General features: G+C 37.4%; 2 protein-coding genes across 5 annotated transcripts in view; one reads left to right on the top strand and one right to left on the bottom strand.

Annotated features, from left to right (window-relative positions):
• Nucleotides 1-1,349, bottom strand: part of ASB2 (ankyrin repeat and SOCS box containing 2) — a 164,640-nt gene extending 163,291 nt beyond the window's left edge. For 2 of the 4 annotated variants that reach the window (XM_072622476.1, XM_072622475.1), the window contains exon 1: nt 1,088-1,349. The gene's annotated coding sequence lies outside the window, so the exon portion shown is untranslated. The remainder of the gene's footprint in view (nt 1-1,087) is intronic. The other 2 variants (XM_072622478.1, XM_072622477.1) reach the window with 1 other exon arrangement.
• CCDC197 (coiled-coil domain containing 197) overlaps nt 1-20,322 on the top strand; it is a 40,851-nt gene that overhangs the window by 252 nt on the left and 20,277 nt on the right. The window contains exons 2-4 of the mRNA XM_072622481.1: nt 4,885-5,202; nt 8,533-8,681; nt 16,984-17,063. Coding sequence (XP_072478582.1) covers nt 4,897-5,202; nt 8,533-8,681; nt 16,984-17,063 — 535 coding nt within the window. The 5' untranslated portion in view covers nt 4,885-4,896. The remainder of the gene's footprint in view (nt 1-4,884; nt 5,203-8,532; nt 8,682-16,983; nt 17,064-20,322) is intronic.

Here is a 20,322-nt window from a genome sequence, read left to right as displayed (position 1 = left end):
TAGTATAGTGGAAAGTGACAGTCTGTGAAGGATAAGGAAATCTAGCTTCTAATATGGTTTCTGTCATTAACTAGAGGTACACATGACCTTAAGAAAATCATATCCTTTCTCTGGGCCCCAATTTCCATCTCTGAATGTAAGGGCTTTGGAATAGATCACCTTGAAAATCTCTTCTAGTTCTTGCATTCTAAGTTCTAAAGACTGCTGGATTTGGAGTCAAAGGATCTGCCATTTATAAATCTGTGTGACTTTGGACAAGTCACTTCTCTGGGCCTCAGTTTCCTCAATTGAAAAACAAGAGAGTTGGAATAAATGACCTTTAAGGTCCCTTCCAGCTCTGAGAACGATAACCTTTTCTTCACATTCTAAGATCTTTTAGGCCTAACATTCTGTGTTCTAACTTTAATCTCTCCTCTACCTTTGTCTTCCTACAGACCCCCTCCCATCTCTCAATTTAAATACATTAAAGGAAGTGTCTAGATTTTTAAAACTGTGACCTTCCTTAAAACAATACTTGCACACCCTATCAGCCATCATCATTCACTGAGTACATGCTCACTGTATACCAAGCACCAGGAAGAGTGGAGGGGGGAAAAATTGTCTGATACCAGTACGTAGCCAAAAAAACCCTATATCCCTTAGCTCTATCTCTGCACATTCTCCATCTGGGGCAATTCATCTCCGTGTACCTTGCTCCCCATCTGTAAAATGCTTTCTATATGTTTAATTCCACAAACATTTATTAAGCACCTCCTATGTGCATGGAACTAAGATGATAAAATAATGACAAAAGATGAAACCCCTAATCTCCAACAATGCCATCAGGGTCATTAGGGAAAAGATATCTTTTCTAACCCTTTTCCCACATAATTTCTTACTTCCCTGATGCTAGCAAACATAAAAGATTCACCTAGGAAGCAAAATTTACCAGGGAGGCAGAATTTCTACTTACAACCTTCAAATGGATTTTTTTCTGCAAATTTCCCTGTGACTATCAAACTCCAGCCTCCTACTACCCTAATACCGATCATTCAGAGACACCTTCTGCTTATACCCCGCCCCCCAACAAAAACCTTTCCCCTCCTACCTCTGTTCCTCCTCTGCCTCAGCTGCCTTTCTCCCTTGCCCCAGTTCTCCTCAGCCCTACTTCTGCTGTCTTCTTGAACTCTGGCTCTGTTGTTAAATTCACCTTTGGCTTTGATCTCTTCCTCCACAACATTTCTGTTTCCTGGAAGTAGCTCTGAAACCTGGCTTTTTTCTCAAATTCTTTTCATTCCTTTGCTACTCAGTGCTGGTTCCTATGCAGCTCAACTTAGAATTTAGAAGAGATAGTGTCTCCCTGCCCTCCCCTGGTTCTCTGAACCCTTCTTTAGCCATTGTCGCTCAACAACCTCTCAGATGACTTCACACCATCCGATTAGATCATCCTGCCCCGCTCATTGTCATTGTCTTGTCACCCCCAGGACACTCCCCTACCTTCTTCAATGGCTTTAGCCTCTGTACTATACTTTTCCTCTCTACCCCAACTACTGTCATCTCCCTTAGTGACACCAACATTTACAATGTTTTAATACTTTAAATATTTACAATAATAATTTAAATAATCTTAATTTATAATTAATATTGTGTGCATTATGTTATCATGATGTGTTGTTATATATTAATATACTGTGAATTTATATGATGTAATTTGTATGATGTAATTGATAATAAATAACTTACATAATGTAAACACCATATTTACCAAAACTTTCCCAATGATACGGTCTCTCAGTTCCTCCATCCCTTCAGCTTCATGATTTCCATTTCCACTCTACCTCAGCCAACCGCAGGAATGATCACAGGAAGTTTAGTCCTCATTATCACCTCAAACTGCTCCATTTCAAGATCCTAAAGTCTAAAATTCCCCTTTGATCATCACATCCTTCCCCTTCCACCTCTCCCACCACCTCACTCTTTCTGAACCCAATCTTCTCCCTCACTTCTCCCTCACTCCCTCCCTCACTTCTCCCTCACTCCCTCACTTCTCCCTGCCTCACTCCCTCCCTTTATTCCCTTTCTCCTTATTTTTTATTACTTTTCTTTCTCTTTTCTCTTGAAAAAATCTCAGTTCCCCTAAGACAGAAAGAGCACACCAGGAGAAATACATTTTTAAAAGTCCCTAGGGGTTTGGGGTCAAGGAACATTCTAGGGGCCAGCTTCCTTGTATGTCTGCATCTGATGAGACCCCCAGACCACCATTCAATAGCACACACCTGACTTTCTCAACTTGCTCTCTCCTACTCAAGCTCACACTCTTTCAGCCAATCAAGAGTCTTGTCTCCTTTCTCATACGCAGAATGAAGCATCATAGGTCTGTACCTCCAGAAAAACCACCACAGGCTTAGACAGAAGTGGGGTTATACTCCAGACCAACATCTCTATCTTATGTTTACTCCCTTCCCTATATAGTCATGACCCTTTATCAGTCATTTCAACAAGGTGACTTAAAATCTCTTGCCACCTTATCCTTTTGCCTTCTTATCTAATTTCTATTCCTGGGTCAAGCCTACCACATGCTTTCTTTATTTCTAATCTGAAGCTTCTGGGTACAGGTGAAAAAGGTCTTAAAACTGTTCTGATTGGGTCCAATAAATTCATGCTATGTAACTTTCTATTACTATCTGGCAGGCTCCTTATATCACACCATTGACAGCATCTGTTCTAAATCTTTCTCTCTCTCTCTCTCTCTCTCTCTCTCTCTCTCTCTCTCTCTCTCTCTCTCTCTCTCTCTCTCTCTCTCTCTCTCTCTCTCTTTCTCTTTGCGGCGTGCGCGCCCCAAATAACTTTTCTTCCTACCTTAGTGTGGCAACTAATTTAGTGTAGGATTAATTAAGTTAATCCATGAAGACCTTTCTCATATTGATGCAAAGTCTCAAAATTCCTCTAAATCTTCCCATATCATTTTCTGCTATGTTGTACAGAGAAGAGTATGCTGAACCTGTAATCACAGTCTCAGGTACTTCCTATCTGTGTGACCCTGAACAAATCACTTAACAGCTGTCTGCCTCAGTTTCCTTATCTGAAAAAATGGGAATAAAACTCCTCTTCATTGCTTCTTCTCATAATCCTTATGTAATGGAGAACTGGACTTTGAGAACTGCCTGCTGCCCTCCCTCCCTGTTCCCAGCAATGTGCTCCCATTGGCCTCTGCCTTGTTACGCTTGTCTTCCTTCAAGGCTCAGTTCAGATGTGACCTTCTCTATGAAGCCTTCCCTAATGCCTTTATTTGTTACCACTCTCTCCCCCCCTCAAACTACCTTGAAGTTAAATACTTATCTATATATATGTGCCAACCTCTCCTCTTCCTTTACTCCCAGTCTTGAGAATTTAAGCTGTCCAGTGGAAGAAACAGCTTCATTTTTGCCTTTGCAGCCCTGGTGGAATCTTGGTGGATAGAGCGCTAGACCTAGAGTCAAGAATATCTGAGCTCAAATCTGTCCTCAGACACTTACTAACCATGTGACTTCACCTTTGTCTGCTTCAGCTTCCTCAACTATAAATAAGGATGATAATAGCATCTATTTCACAAGGTCATTGTGAGGATTAAATGAGATATATTTGTAAACCACTTATCACAAGGCCTGGCATATAGTAGATTTTTAATAAATAAAATGCCTATTTCCTTCCTTCTCTCCCGAGACTAAAACATTGTCAGACATTGTTTTGTTTGGACCTGTGATTTCACCAATGTAGAGAACTCCCAGTATGCTTCACAAAAAACAGGTCAGCAAATCATCTGTAGAATGTGGCCTAAGCCATTGAGCAGTTTGGTGATTTTCCTTTGGTTACAGAACTGGCTAGTGTGGAGTGGGAGCTCCTTTTGTGTATGGATCAGACGAGATGATACTAAGGCCCCATCCAACTCTCAGATTCTATGATTCTATGACTCCATGTCAGAAGCAGGACTTGAACCCAAGTCTTTCCTGACTTCAAATCTGATTCCTGATCCACCAAATCTTCTGTTTCTTGCCTTACATACAGCAGGCACTTTTAATATATGATTGCTGGGTTTTTTATTTAACTTAAATTTATCTAGCTGAATACTTTGGAACTAGAAACCACTTGATTTTTTCAAAATCATTCTTGTCTGTCTTGAAGAAGATAATGAAGACTTCATGCATTTGCCCGACATTAACGAGGTCAGGTGTATTCATTTACTACTGATTCCTTGTTTTCTCAAAGACTCTAGTTTTTATTAGGGGACACTGTTCCCATGGATGTCAGTGATTCAATTTCATATGGTACCTCAAAAGTTTATTTTTCCTGCCCAGATTTTTTGGACAGGAAATCGATTTGGGGACAAGAAGTTCCTCATCTTTTATAATTCTCTCTATGATCAGGGAGACAGAGAAGGAAAAAAACCTTTGCTTAATAATCATCTTCTGGGCATGAGTAGTGCCCCTAGTCTCTATGAATGTGGAACAAAGCCTTGGACAGATGATACCAAATTGGAAACACTTCATGTACACCCAGGGATGGGGACCTGAGAATCAACCTAAGTAAGCATGGGGGAAATTCATCACCAAAGTCCTGGCCACATGTGATGAATTGGTTCAGTCACAGTAACTCTCACATGCACTTTGAATTTGAAAAAGCAAAGACTGAGACAAAACATGAACATCAAAATGGCATAGAGGAAGTAAACCAAGAATGCTTCATCAAATCCCAAAATACTATGTTGGTCTGAATATTGCTGGTCCTCTGTTTTTAGTTAAATTTGACTTGTATAAAACTCCTAATCACACTTGGCATAAAATAAATGACATAGAAAATGATGAAGATAAGGTTAGATGGTCCCTAAGTTCCTTTCCAGATTTAATATTAATGACGATGTGATTGCAGAATTTCTACCAAATGCATGAAGCCGGTGTCAGACAAAAGAAATACAAGAACGCCATCAGCTCTAGTGAAAATCGCACTATGGAGGAGAAAAAGAAACATGAAAACACCCCTGTCCAGGCGTATGAAAATCTTCAGACCTCGAGGCCTCTGAATACTGTGAGCACGCTACAAAATGCTCTGGTGCTCAATGCCCAGATCATGACTAATGATGAATTGGTTCAAATGAACAAGATGCTGGAAGCAAAGAAACAAGAGTGGAAAAAAAGAATGGAAATAGTGACAAAAAGAAAGACTGAGCTATTAAAAGGACAAAAATATGTAAGTAAGACCCTTCACCCCAGAACGACACAGACACTATAGGAAAGACCACCTGTCTTCATCCTAGTAATCTTTAACTCTCCCATGTGAGTTTACAAAAGATAGGAAGAGTTGGCTCTGGTGTCCTGGGTTTTACTCTTCCAATGTCAACCCGTGCATACTCCCAATACATCAACTTAGGACAAATACAAGCAGTGCCCAAATTCCAAATGATTCATATGGTATAAAGACCAATTCCTAAAAAAACTGACTCCACATCTGTGTTATCAATAAATAGTTGACATTTTCCAATATTGTTCTGTCTCAAGGGTTCTTAACCTATGATCCATGAACTTAAAAAAGACATATAATTGTATTTGAACATAATTGGTTTCCTTTGTACTCCTGTGATATTTTATTTTATGCATTTAAAACATTTTTCTAAAAAAGAGTCCATGAGTTTCACCAGACTACCAGAGGGGTCCATGATACCAAAGGTTAGGAACCTTTATTCTAGAGGTGAACACTAATTAAAAATTACCCATAGATACTACTGTGATGGAATACTATTACTGCGTTATAAGAAATGATGAGCTCAATGATTTTAGAAAAACAAGGAAAGAATAAAATTAGCAGAATCAAGAGAACATTGTATACAGTAATAGCAATAGTGTTTTAAGAACAACTTTGAGTGATGTTATTTTGTCTATTTTAAATACCCAAATCAACTGTAAAGGACATATGAAGAAAGATACTATAAATAGAATTATGCATAGAATAACTTTATATATATGTGTGTGTGTGTATACATAGATGTATATATACATATATATGTGTATGTATATCCATATATATATATTTGTGTCTAATGGTAGCCATCTCTAGGGCAGGAGAGGGGGAGAAAAAAATGATAATTTTGTTGTATATTTGAAAGGAATAGAAAATTGTGCATAGTCGATTTGCAATTTCATGTTCAATCATCTTTTTATTATACTATGTTATGGAAATGCTTGTTTTATTCCATAAATTAAAATAAAAATAAAATTACCCATGAAAATCTCCCCACATGATAGAAAAGGTAATATGGGAGGTTCTCTAATTCAAAGAACTCACAGAAAAAAGTCCAGAGAGGAAGTGCAATGGGGTAGAGAGAAGACTTTCTTTTTTGTCTAAAGACAAAGGCCTAACTCTGTTGCTTACTAGCCTCATGACCATGGGCAAGTTATTTTAATTCTCTGAGCCTCAGTTTTCTCAGCTGTAAAACAGGAATGATAACACTTGGTGGCGCCTAACTCACAGGGTTGTTAAGAGCTCAATGCATAGTCTTTAAAAACATAAATGTTATTTTGATAATTATTTTTATTGGTTCCAAGAAGCCCTTCATCATGGCAGTAGGCAAGGTTTGGAAGGAAAATGATATAAGGGCTTATCTAAGATTATGAAAGAGAAGCCTGAGTGGTCAAAGTGATCTTTAATCATCACATATACTGTAATTGTAATGGTCTCTGAAGTTCTTTCCAACTCTATACCTATGATTCTATGAGATGAATGAACATTTAGTGAGAGACAATATGCTGTAGAGGCTAGGCCATGATTGAAATGTCAAACGACAGAGAGATAATAACTTTTTATGAGAATAAAACCACTTCCACTAAAGTCCTTCTCCAGTCATGAATTTGAGTGGACCAAAGGTTCATGAAATTATGCCAGCAGAACACCAAGGCTAAGTCTTACCAAGCTGGAAAGACTTTGAATATCGGCGCCAAGATGGATTTCATAGCTATGGTCTGAGAACCAGCCTCATTCAGTAAAGAAGGGCTCATCATCACAAGGTTGGTCACCAGGTGATGATGGGGTTTTTTTGTATACCAAAACTTATAAATTCATGAATTTAATTATATTGTAAGATCCTTGAGGGTTTTTGCATCCCCAACACTTAGCGCAATAACTGATGTGTAGTAGGCACTTAATAAATGTTTATTGATTGAATTATAAAGGTTGTAATCTGGAATTGTTAGAAGTACATACAATACTAATCACAAATCTTACATAGTTATAGGAAAAACCTGGAAAGATTTATATGAACTCATACAAATTGAAGTGATAAAAACAAGGAGAACATTGTACACAGTAACAGTAATAATGTAAGGATGATCAGCTGTGAAAGACAGCTACTATGATCAAGACAAATGATCCCAGACAATTCCAAAGGATCCGAGATAAAAGATACTATCCACCTTCAGACAGTGAACTGAGGAATTTGGAACACAGAGAGAAGCACACATATTTTATTCACTTTCCTCATTTTTACTGCTTTATTTTGTGTTTTCTTTTGTAATATAACTAATATGAACATATGTTTTGCTTGACTTCACATGTATAATGGATATAAAATTGCTGCCTTCTCAAAAAGGAGGGAGGTTTGGGAGGGAAAAAAAGAATTTGGAATTTAAAATTTTTAGAAATGAGTGTTAAAAAAATTTTTACATGTAATTGGGAACTATTATGAAATAAAATAAGTTTTAAAAGACTATGATATAAAAATAATAGGCATTAAACATAAAATAGAAATATGAAATAAATATCAAACCTTTGATACTGATGAAAAAAAAGTAGTAATAGGAGGACAGAATTTCAGAACTAGACCTATGATTTCATGAGTGTATGGAGCTCCCAGATGAGAAAGCTCCACCCACCAATGCAGTTTGGGACCTTCTTTGCAACCTATAGTTTTAGACTTGCCCAGAGTGTCACAGTGATAATGATAGTAATGATGATGATAATAATAATACAAGTTTCTATAACAATTTACAAAACATTGTACATCCATTATCCTTTTTGGGAGGGGAAGTATCCCTATTTAAAATTGAGAACAAAGTTGTAGAATGATAAAGCAACTTGATACTGTGGAAAAACCAACTTTTTCTATAACTTTGTTCATGTGTGACCTTAGGTGAATATGTATTCACCCATCTGGATATTAGCGTCGTTGTAAGTAAAATGACATTGGTTGGATTCAATTGTCTCTAAGGTAACTTCTAAATCTAACTCTATAATCCTATGACTTGCCTAAGTGGCAAAGTCAGAACCTGAGTCCAGATTTTATGACTTCAACTGTAATACTCTGATGTGCCTTTCTCATTGATTCCAAAGGAGGATGATTCATTTAAAGTCTCACCCCACTTCAACTCTACTGCCCTGCCAAGTACAGGTACATATTAAGAAAGGTAATTCTCTCTCCTCTGGACCAACTTTGAATGGGTCTTTGACAGCTGACAATAATAATGCATCTCTTTGTCTTTGAAACTGGTAGCTCTGTTTTTCTAAAGTATATCTCCTTTTGGGTTCCAGAGAAATCAACTCATGAACAAGTTTTTGAAAGAGAGCAAAGCCAAAAAGCAGCAGGCCATGGAAAGGTGGGCAGCAGATCTAAAAGCAAACAAAATCAAACAGGAAGAGATAGAACGTCTAAGCCAAGAACTTAGAGACCTCCATACCAGGTTTGTATTCAAGGAGGGCTGCAGTGAGTTCTCTCCTATCTCATAGCGACATTAAGTGTGAAGAGTTTTGTAGATTCCCTCTAAGATACAGCTCAAACCTTACTATGTGCATGAAACCTTTCTGTGACCCCACCCCCAATATCCTTCCTCTCAAACTATCCAGTATTTAACTAATTGGCATATGTTTGTTTTCATTTGCTTCATGTTTACTCTATATCTACTAACCCAAATCCCTACATGACCTAAATATAAAGGGAGTTTTTACAAGAAAATGTAAAGAACATAGAATATGTTACCTACCATACTTATGAATATGTGAACAATTTATGAACAAACAAGAGACAGAGTGTTGTGATATGGAAAATGGATAATATTGATGACGTTAAATTTAAAAGATTTTGTACAAATAAAACAAATATAGCAAAAATCAGGAGGAAAGCAGAAAACTTGGGGGAAATTTTTATAGATAATTCCTCAGATCAAAGTCTCATATCTGAAATATATAAAGAACTTTTTCAAATCTATGAGTATGTCATTCCTCCATTGGTCAAAGGATATACACAGGCAGTTTTCTGATGAAGAAATCAAAACAATTTATAGTCATATATAAAATGCTCTAAATCATTGTTGATTAGAGAAATGCAAATTAAAACAGTCTTGATATATTATTTTATACCTATCAGATTAGCTAAAATGATAGAAGGAGAAACTGACAAATGTTGGAGGGGTTGTGGAAAAAATGGGGCCTTAATTCATTGTTATTAGATCTGTTAGTTAATCCAACCATTTTGGAGAGAGATTTAAAATTATGCCCAGAGTTATTGACTGCCTACCAGGGGTGGGGAACCTGCAGCCTCAAGGCTACATGTTACCTTCTAGGTCCTTGAGTGCAGCCTTTTGACTGAGTCCAAGTTTTACAGAACAAATCCTTTTATTAACAGGATTTGTTCTGGGAAGTTTGGATTCAGTAGTTGGGGACCAAGAGTGCACATGTGACCCTGAGATTGCAGGTTCCCCACCCTTGGTTGACCCAGCAATGGCACTATTAGGTCTGTTTCCCAAGATGATTAGGGAAAATGGAAAAGAACCTACATGTTCTAAAATATTTATAGCAGCTCTTTTTGTGGTGGCAAAGAACTAGAAATTGTGGGTATATCTATCAATTGAGCTAAACAAACTGTGGTATATATTGATGATGGAATATAACTCTTCTATAGGAAATGATGAGCTCAATGATTTTAGAAAGCATGGAGAGACCTACATGAAATAAAGAAAAGCAAAATGAGCATCACCAAAAGAATGTTGTATACACTAACAGCAGTATTGTTTTAAGAACAATTTTGAGCAACCAAGTCATTCTATATAAATACCCAAATTGACCTCAAAGATCCTACAAAGGAAGATGTTGTATGAATCCAGAAAGGAATATTGCTATGGTGTAGGAAATGATGAGATGGTTAATTTAGAAAAACATGAAAAGACTGTATCCACCTTCAGAGAAACAGATGATAGAAGGAAATCATCATACATAGTACATCATAGTACATAATACACATATTACATATGTGTATATATGCGTATATTTATAGATATCTATCTCTCTATATATGCTTAAGTGTAGCCTTCTTTAGGGGTGGGGAGTAAAGAAAGGGGAAAAAATAAAGTAAAAAGTGCACAACAGAGAACAAAAGAAAACCAACAAGGAAGCAAAGAAAAGCTGGGCAGCTTTGGGAAAAAAAAGTGTAGTATTTATTACATAGGTTTTCTTGAAATGGAGATTCATTGCTTTATATTGAATGTTCTCTTTTAGTCTGCTGCATTCTGAGCAATTTTTTCTTTTCTCATTTTGTATTTAACTGTAAAAGAAAAAATTTACCAAAAAAAACCCCAAAAACCTTTCATGTGGGCTAGACACCCATACCTCCTCCCAGACTCAGAAAATCTAAACAAAAAATTAATTTATGGGCAATTCTAAAATGCAGACTTTCAAAATACACAGCTCAGATGCTCAGATTCAAACCTCCCCTTCCTCCTGCTGCACAGAAGAATAGCATTAGCTCACTCAGCTCTAATTAAGATTAGAGCTTTGGGTTCTCATGGTCCTTACTTGTTCCCAATATTCTTTCTATTTTGTTACTCCTCATTTTGTTACTAATTATCTGAGTGTTTGGGGTTCCTACCAGCTCCATTTCCTACTAACTGCTTTTTACACCATCAAGTGAAGGGGATATGGGTCTCCACAAGACTCAAATTGGAGTAACTGTGAATGAGCAGGGCTCTCAGTCTTCTCTAGTAGCTGTGTGGAAAAATGACCCCTATTTCCAGGGTGAGAACAATTCTTCTTACAGAGGAGCTGTACAAAATAAAACAAATTGGTGAAATGTTTTGTAATCCTACATATTGCCCAAATAAATATAAACTATTTTTATTATTACTATTTTTTAAAATTAATTAATTTTATTTATTTTCAGTGTTCTACAATCATTTTTCCTTCTCTCCCCCCACCTCCCTCCTCCGTCTCTGAGATGGTGTGCAATTTTATATAGATTCTACTCAAACATTCTTATTAAATACATTTTCACTATAGTCATGTTGTATAGAAGAATTAAATTGAATGAGAGAAATCATATAACAAATCAAAACATAATACACACATAAAAATTGATCTGCTACATTCTGCTATTGAATTCCATAGTTCTTTCTCTGGATGTGGAAGGCATTTTGCCTCAGAAGATCATTGGGAATTTTTTTTAAATCCTTGCATTGCAAGGAAGATCTAAATCTACCAGAAAAAACTCTTGCACACTATGGTCGTTGCTGTACACACAGTTCTCCTGGTTCTGCTCCTTTCTCTCAGCATCAGATCATATAAGTCTTTCCAGGGCTCTCTGAAGTCTTCCTGTTCATCATTTCTTATAGCACAATAGTTTACATTCATATACCATAATTTATTCAGCCATTCCCCAATTGATGTGCAGCCCCTTGATTTCCAGTTTCTAGCCACCACAAAGAGTGCTGCTATAAATAATTTTGTACATGTGGGACATTTTCCCATTTTTATGATGTCTTGGGGATACACTCCTAGAAGCAATATTGCTGGCTCAAAGGGTATGCATATCTTTGTAGCCCTTTGGGCATAGTTCCCAGTTGCTCTCCAGAATGGTTGGATCAGCTCACTTCTCCACCAATAATGTATTAGTGTTCCAACTCTCCCACATCCTCTCCAACATTTATCATCTTTCTGTTCTATCATATTTGCCAATCTATTAGATGTGATGTGGTACCTCAGAGTTGTTTTGATTCGCATCTCTCTAATCAAAAGTGATTTAGAGCATTTTTTCATATCACTATAGATATCCTTAATTTCTTCCTCTAAAAATTACCTGTTCATATCCTTTGACCATTTATCAATTGGGGAATGACTTGTATTTTTGTACATTTGACTCAGCTCTCTATATATTCTACAAATGAGGCCTTTATCACCAACATTAGCTGTAAAAATTCTTTCCCAGTTTTCTATATTCCTCCAAATTTTGGTTACTTTGGGTTTGGTTGTGCAAAAACTTTTCAGTTTAATGTAATCAAAATTATCCATCTTGCACTTCATAATGCTTTCTATCTCTTCTTCAGTCAAAAATTCTTCCCTTCTCCATAAATCTGATACACTATTCCTTCCTCCACCAATTTGTCCATAGTATCAATCTTTATTCCTAGATCATGTACCCATCTGGATTTTATTCTTGTGTACGGTGTCAGGCATTGGTCCATGCCTAGTTTCTGCCACACTTTTATCCAGTTTTCCCAGCAATTTTTGTCAGTGAGTTCTTATCCCAGAAGCTGGGGTCCTTGGGTTTAGCAGACAGTAGATTGCTATATTCATTGTCTTCTGTGTCTTGAGTACTTAGCATATTCCACTTGTCTACCCTTCTGTTTCTTAGCCAGCACAAAGTGGTTTTGATAATTTCTGCTTCATAATACAATTTGAGATCTTGTAGGGCTAGGCCACCTTCCCTAGCATTTCTTTTCATTAGTCCCCTTGATATTCTGGACGTGTTGTTCTTCCAGATGAATTTTGATACTATTTTTTCCAGCTCTAGAAAATAATTATCTGATAGTTTAATTGGTATGGCACTAAATAAGTAAATTAATTTAGGTAAAATTGTCATTTTTATTATATTGGCTCAGCCTACCCATGAGCAACTGATGTTTTTCCACTTAGATATGACTTCTTTCTTTTTTTAATCAAATGACCAAAGGTTTATCAATTTTATTAGTTTTTTCATAAAACCAACTATTAGTTTTATTTATTGGTTCAATAGTTTTCTTAATTTCAATTTTATTGATCTCTCCTTTGGTTTTCAGTATTTCTAATTGGGTATTTACTTGAGGATTTTCAATTTGTTCTTTTTCTAGCTTTCTCAGCCACATGCGAAAGTCATTGATCTCCTCTTTCTCTATTTTATTCATGTAGGCATTCAAAGATATAAAACTTCCCCTGAGAACTGCTTTGCAGTATCCTATAAGATTTGGTAGGTTGTCTCATTATTGTCATTCTCTTGAATGAAGTTGTTGATTGTTTCCATGATTTGTTGTTTTACCCACTCCTCCTTTAGGGTTAGATTATTTAGTTTCCAATTAATTTTTGGTTTATCTTTCCATGGCCTTTTATTACATATAATTTTTACTGCATTATGATCTGATAAGGATGCATTGACTATCTCTGCCTTTCTGCACCAGATTGTGATATTTTTATGCCCAAGAACATGGTCAATTTTTGTATATATGTCATGTACCACTGAGGAAAAGGTATATTCCTTTCTATCCCCATTCAATTGTCTCCAGAGATCTATCATATCTACCTTATCCAGAGTTTTATTCACCTCCTTAACTTCTTTCTTGTTTATTTTAAGGTTAGATTTATCAAGTTCAGAGAGGGGGAGGTTGAGGTCTCCCACTAGTATAGTTTTGCTGCCTATTTCTTCCTGCAACTCCTCCAACCTCTCCTCTAAGAATTTGGATGCTATACCACTCGGAATATACATGTTTAGTAATGATATTGCTTAATTATCTATGGTGCCTTTTAGCAGGATATAGTTTCCTTCCTTATCTCTTTTGATTGGATCTATTTCTGCTTTTGTTTTGTCTGAGATCAGGATTGCTACCCCTGCTTTTCTTACATCAGCTGAGGCACAATATATTCTGCTCCAACCTTTTACCTTTATCCTGTGTGTATCCCCCCATTTCAAATGTGTTTCTTTTAAAAAACATATTGTTGGATTTTGGCTTTTAATCCATTTTGCTGTCTCTGTTTTGTGGGAGAGTTCATTCCATTCACATTCACAGTTATGATTACAATCTATGTCTTTCCCTCCATCTTATTTCCTACCATTTGTGCTTTTAGTTCTCCCATCTCCCTTCCCCTTCTCAATAGAGTTTTCACTTTTCACCACCACCTCCCGCAGTCTTCCCTTCCTTCTTTCAGCCCCCCTCCCTTTTACTCTCCTTTACCCTTGCTACTTCTTCCCCCCGCTTTTAGTTTCTCCTCCCCTTTCTTCTCCCTTCCCCTCCTACTGCCTGTAGAGCTAGTTAGATTTATATACTTAAATTTATTTTTCCCTCCTTGAACCAAATCAGATGAGAGTATCTCTCAAACAATGCTCATCTCCCTCCCCTCTTTCCCTCTATGATAATATAATTTTGTACTTCTTCCTGTAATGCAATTTATCATTTTTTGCTTCCTCCTTTTTACATCTCCTGTTACAATTCCTTTGCATGCTTGAATCATATTTTTATCATCACATCATTTACTTTATACTCATTCTCTCTATCTATGTATATCTCTTTTATGCTTCATAATAGATGCACAATTCTCAACATTAACAAGTATTGTTTTCCCTTATAGGGATGTAAACAGTTTGCCCAAACTGGGTAATAAGTTTTTCTTTTCCCCTGTTTACCTTCAGACCTGCGTTTGAATTTTCTATTGAATTCTGGCCTTTTTGTCAGGAAGGTCTGGAAATCCCTTATTTCATTGAATATCCATCTCCTTGACTAAAATGTTATGCTGAACTTTGCTGGGTAACTGATCCTTGGTTATAGTCCTAGCTCCTTGCCTTATAGAATATCAGATTACAATTCCTTTGATCTCTTAATGTAGAAGCTACAAGGTCCTGTGTGATCCTGACTATAGCTTCTCAATATTTGAATGGTTTCTTTCTGGCTGCCTGTAGTATTTTCTCCTTCACTTGATAGTTATGGAATTTGGCAACAATATTTCTTGATGCTTTTAGTTTGGGATCCCTTTCAGGAGGTGAATAGTGGATTCTTTCACTGACTATTTTGCCCTCTGGATCTAGCACTTCTGGGTAGTTTTCCTTGATGATTTCTTGGAAGATATTGTTCAGAGTCTTTTTTTCATCATGTCTTTCTGGTAGGCCAATAATTCTTAAATTTTCTCTTCTAGATCTATTTTCCAGGTCAGTTGTTTTTCCAGTCAGATATTTTACATTTTCTTCTATCTTTTCACTCTTTAGATTTTTGTTTGACTGATTCTTGATGTCTTATAAAGTCATTAGCTTCTACTCGTCCAATTCTAATTTTCATCAAATTGTTTTCTTCAGATAACTTTTGCATCTCCTTTTCCATCTGACCAATTATTCCTTTTAAGGAATTATTTTCCCCAGTAAGTTTTTGTACTTCTTTTTCCATTTGTTAAATTTTCCTTTTTAAAGAGCTGTTCTCTTCAGTGAATTCTTGTTTCATACTTTGAAAATCATTGGCCATTTTTTCTTCTATTTTCTTCTTCAGCTGTTCCAGAACTCTTTGTGCATGCAAGCAGTTCATAGTCCCTTCTGAAGTTTCAGATGGGAGTACAGTCTCAATACTGACCTCTTTGGCATTTGTGTTTTGGTCCTTGTCCCCATAGAAAGATTCTATGGTCTTTTCCTGCTTGCTCTGCTTCTTCTTGCTAATGATGGTGAGGCTTTGTGTGTTGTGGCCTCTGGTTCTTTCAGTTAGAAGCTGGAGAATCTGTTGTTGAGTTGCTGGTGTGGGAAAGCTAGGGGTAGGTGCCTTTGTTTTTCCTTTTATTTTGTATTTCCTGGCTTAGCCCTGGGGCTAGCTTGTTAAGTGTCAGGGAGTGCTGGTGTGGTCACAGGAGATCTCCTCAGCTGAGTTACAGCAAAGGTAAGCTCAGTTCACTCCTGGGTCCTAGTGCGAGTTTCCATCCCCTCTGGGGCTCCTCTCCTTCCAATTAGCTTCCGCCACAGTAAGAGGAATCCCCCTAACTATTTTCCAAGCCTCAGGAGCTACAAGACTGTTTGCTCCTTCAGCTGTTCCACTGATCCAGGATTTTTCTAGGGAAATATTTTATGGTTCTTTTGAGGTCAATAAGGGGAGGTGCAGAGAGCATTTACCAACCACTCCACCATTTTGGCTCCCAGAAGATAAAGTAGGTGATTTACAGACATTTAATCTGTGGGCTGACTGTCTCGGGAGCAGCTGCCAACTATTTTTATTATAATTTCTTTTCCTAATATTTCTTCTCAACAGTGGACTGTTATCTCTGTCCTTGGTCCTTTTCAATATTGTATCAGTAACATCTGAGATCATTTCTAGTGACAGATTACCAACTCCCTTGCTTTAAAAAAAAAAGATCTTTCAGCATCTTATCAGCATCTACAGCTTGGTAGACACCTCTATTCTTGGATTTTTCTGAAGCTTCATAGTCAGGGTGATCTAAGACATGAGCTTCTGCTATAGGGGCAAAGATTAAGTCCCTTCCACATGTTACCCATAAGTACTTTGCAAGCACATTGCTTTATTATTATTAATGATGATGGAGGAGGAGACCAAAAAAGTTACTTAACCACTCATTCCCTTCTCAGATTAAGGTTCTTGTTGTTGAAGAGTTCACTAGAGGTTTTCTAGCTATAACTAGATAACCATTTATAGGAAATTTATGGTCTTCCCCCATTAAAGCATAAGCTCCTTGAAGGTAAGAAATGCCATGTTTACTTGTATGTATATTCCCAGCCTTTATCACAGTACCTGGTACATAGTAATCACTAATAAATGCTTTTTCTATCCATCGATCCATCTATCCCTCTCTCTCTCTATCTATCTGTGATCAAGCTACATGATGAACTTTATGGTCCCATTCAAATTTAGCACTCTAAGATTTTTGGAGTTACTGTCTTTTGCCTCTTTTTATATCTTCAGCACTTAGCACAATGCCTGGATCATAGTAGGCCCTTAATAAATGTTTATTAACTGACAACTGATCTTGGACCTATTAATGCAGGAAGCAGAAGATGAAGAAAAAGATGGAGAGTTACAGGCCATTTGAAGACTTCCTGGTGAAAGTTCTTGATTTGCCTAATTGTAAGTTGTTGCACTCTGTAATTCACAAGCCTTTATTCTTTAAACTTCAAGTTTAAATTTTGCTGCTTATGCCACTCAGACAATAACAGACCCCAGAATTAGAAGACAGAGAATTCACTGTTGAGAAGGAATATTAGCAAAGATAATCATAATAAAAGGAGCTTGTATTTATTTGGCCAATGTATAAGGCTACAAAACATTTCACTCATGTTATTTTATTTCGTACAGCTGCCCTGTGAGAAATATAAATATAAGCTTTCATTTTACAGATGATAATAAGAATTTTGTTGTTGCTGCTTAATCATTCAATCCTGTCTAGCTCTTTGTAACTGACCCCTTTGGGGGTTTTCTTGACAAAGATACTGGAGTGGTTTGCCATTTCCTCCCTCAGCACATTTTACAGATGAGGAAACTGAGGCAAACAGGGTTAAGTGATTTGCCCAGGGTCACGTAGCTAGGAAGTGTCTGAGGCCGATTTTGAAATCAGAAAGATGAGTCTTCCTGACAATAGGTCCAGCACTCTATCCAAGGTACCACCACACTGCCTGATAATAATAATGGCTAACATATAAATATCACTTTAAGTTTTGCAAACTACTTTACATATATTATCTCACAACAACCCTGAGAGGCTGGCATTATCTCTGTTTTGCAGATGAGAAAACTGAGGCAGAGAGAAATTATATGACTAGCCTAAAATCATAGAGTTAATAAATGACTGAGGCAGGAATTAAACTCAGGTCTCCCTGAAACCAAGGTCAGCACTCTATCTATACTATCTGTCACCTGGCTGCCTAGATGAGAAAACTATGGCTCACAGTGTTATTATAATCAAGACAGTTGAGTCAAGGGAGAAGGAAAACAACAACTACCTTAACTCTAATCAACCAGTCAATCAATAGTCAATTGATCAACAAAGACTTACTAGGTTCCTACTAGATGCCAGGGAAGCTAAGTGGTATGGTGAGTAGAGCACTGGGCTTAGAATCAGGAAGACCCAAGTTCAAATCTGACCTCAGACACTTACTAGCTATATGACCCTGATCAAATCACTTAAAACTGTTTGCCTCCGTTTCCTAATCTGGAAAAGGAAATGGCAAGCCATTCCAGTATCTCTGCCAAGAAAACCCCAAATGGGGTCATGAAGAGTCAGACATGACTGAAATGACTAAACAACAAGCAACATTTAGGAATATTATGGGCCACACGTTTGATATTTCTGATCCACAGGACATTCAACTGACAATATCCACTAGGCAAACCCACAGTCAGGAGAGACATTTACATATGGTAAATATCTACCAAGAGATAATTGAATTCACGAGAGCTGACAAGATCACTGAGAGAGAAGGTATAGAGAAAGGAAAAAAAAGAGCATCCAAGACAGAGCATTGGGGTACACTTATAATTAAGGGGTAAAACATGAATAAAGGATGATCCAGCTAAGGAGATAGATTAAGAAGGAGCAGTCAAACAAGTAGAAGAACAAAGAACAGTGTCATGAAAACCCAAAGAGGAGAAAACATCTAGGAAGGAGTAGCCAGGAGTGTAAAATGTTACAGAGAGGTCAAGAATGGAATTGGTTTTGGAGAGAACAGTTGAATGAGTCAGAAATAATATTTCAAGGTGACTGAGAAGTGATAGGGAAGCTAGTGAAGGTACAATATTTTCTAGGAGTTTGTTGATGTAAATAAGAAATGAGGGCACCCTCTTCTCTCCCACCATTCTGGGAAGCACCCAAGCATCTTGGATAGAATTTCTCAAACTGGTCTTTATACCATGGTGATAGAGCTGATTACACTGGAAGGAGGGAGTATAGGCATGCCTCTTTGTAGCAGAGCCTTACGGGCCTGGGAATCCACTTACCTAGCTAACTTTCTCTGTCTGTCTGTGTTGGATGTTATCTCTGGAAAATTCTTGTGGATTGGAGCACACTTCCAGGAAGCTACCTAACATTCTAGGTACAGAGTACATCAAAGGCCTGGGCTAGGATGACATGTCACAAGGTCAATGAAAGCTGGGTCCTTGAAGATTCCTTCTAAGGGTTTCCCTTTTCCCTGATGCAAGATGATGCAATTGTGATAACCTAGCTCTGCCAAGAAAATCCCAAGTGGGCTCATGAAGAATCGGCCTGACAGAAAAGACTGAACAACCAGTAACAAACAAAAAACAATAAAATAGTGGTCAGCAGTGAGAGGATCCTAGATATAGAGTGAGAAGGGACCTTAGATGGTATCCATTCCAATCCTTTCAATTTACAAATGAAGAAACTGAGGCCTAGATATCTCAAACTCAACATGTGCAAAACTGAACTCAATGTCTTTCCCCCTGAAAGTGGGGGGAAAAGTAGCCTCCTGACCACTCCCTTTTCTAAAATTCCTTGTTTCTGTCTAGGAGTGTACCCCAAGTTTGCAACCACAGTGTTTTCCTCAACTCTTCACTCTCACATGTCTCCTCAGTCACCAAACGTTTTGTTCCACAACATCTCTACCCTCCCACCCTCTTCTCCACTCACACAGCTCTGGTTCGAACCCTCATGCCCACTCATCTGGACTATTGTAATAACCTAACTCAAGATTCTCCTGCTCTTTAATTCAGCTTTAACACAGCTACCAGAATGATTTGCCTAGAAAACAAATCTGACTGTGTAACTCCCCTATTCAATTTCAACTAGGTTCCAAATAGTGTAATTAATGAATCCCATGTCATTATTAGAATTTGTATGGCTTATTTCCATAGGGCTGGAACAAATAACCATATTTTACATAATTATAAGGGGCAGTTAGGTGGTTCAATGGATAGAATACTGGGCCTGGAATCAGGAAGACCTTAGTTCAATCCTGCCTCTGAGACTTAATAGCTGTGTGACACTGGGCAAGTGACTTAACCCTGTTTGCCTCAGTTTCCTCATCTGTCAAATGAGCAGGAGAAAAAAATTATAAACCACTCCAGTATCTTTGCCAAGAAAACCTCAAATGAGTCTGACAAAGAGTCAGACACTACTGAAATGGCTCAACAACGACAACATAATTATAACCTCAAATAGTTCAATTCTAATATGAACAACCAATTTATGAGATTCGCTATTCATGTTAATCAGAATGTAATTGTAAACTCCTGTGACTTCCTGTTACCCTTGGGATCAAATATAAACTCCTGTGGTATTTAACAACCTGGACCCAACCTATCTTTCCAGACTTACAGCACATTATTACCTTATACATGGAGCATCTTAGTGCTACAGTGGTTAGAGCACTGG

Source organism: Notamacropus eugenii, chromosome 7 (assembly GCF_028372415.1).
Source record: "Notamacropus eugenii isolate mMacEug1 chromosome 7, mMacEug1.pri_v2, whole genome shotgun sequence".
NCBI lineage: Eukaryota > Metazoa > Chordata > Mammalia > Diprotodontia > Macropodidae > Notamacropus > Notamacropus eugenii.
This window is presented reverse-complemented; position numbering and strand designations above follow the sequence as displayed.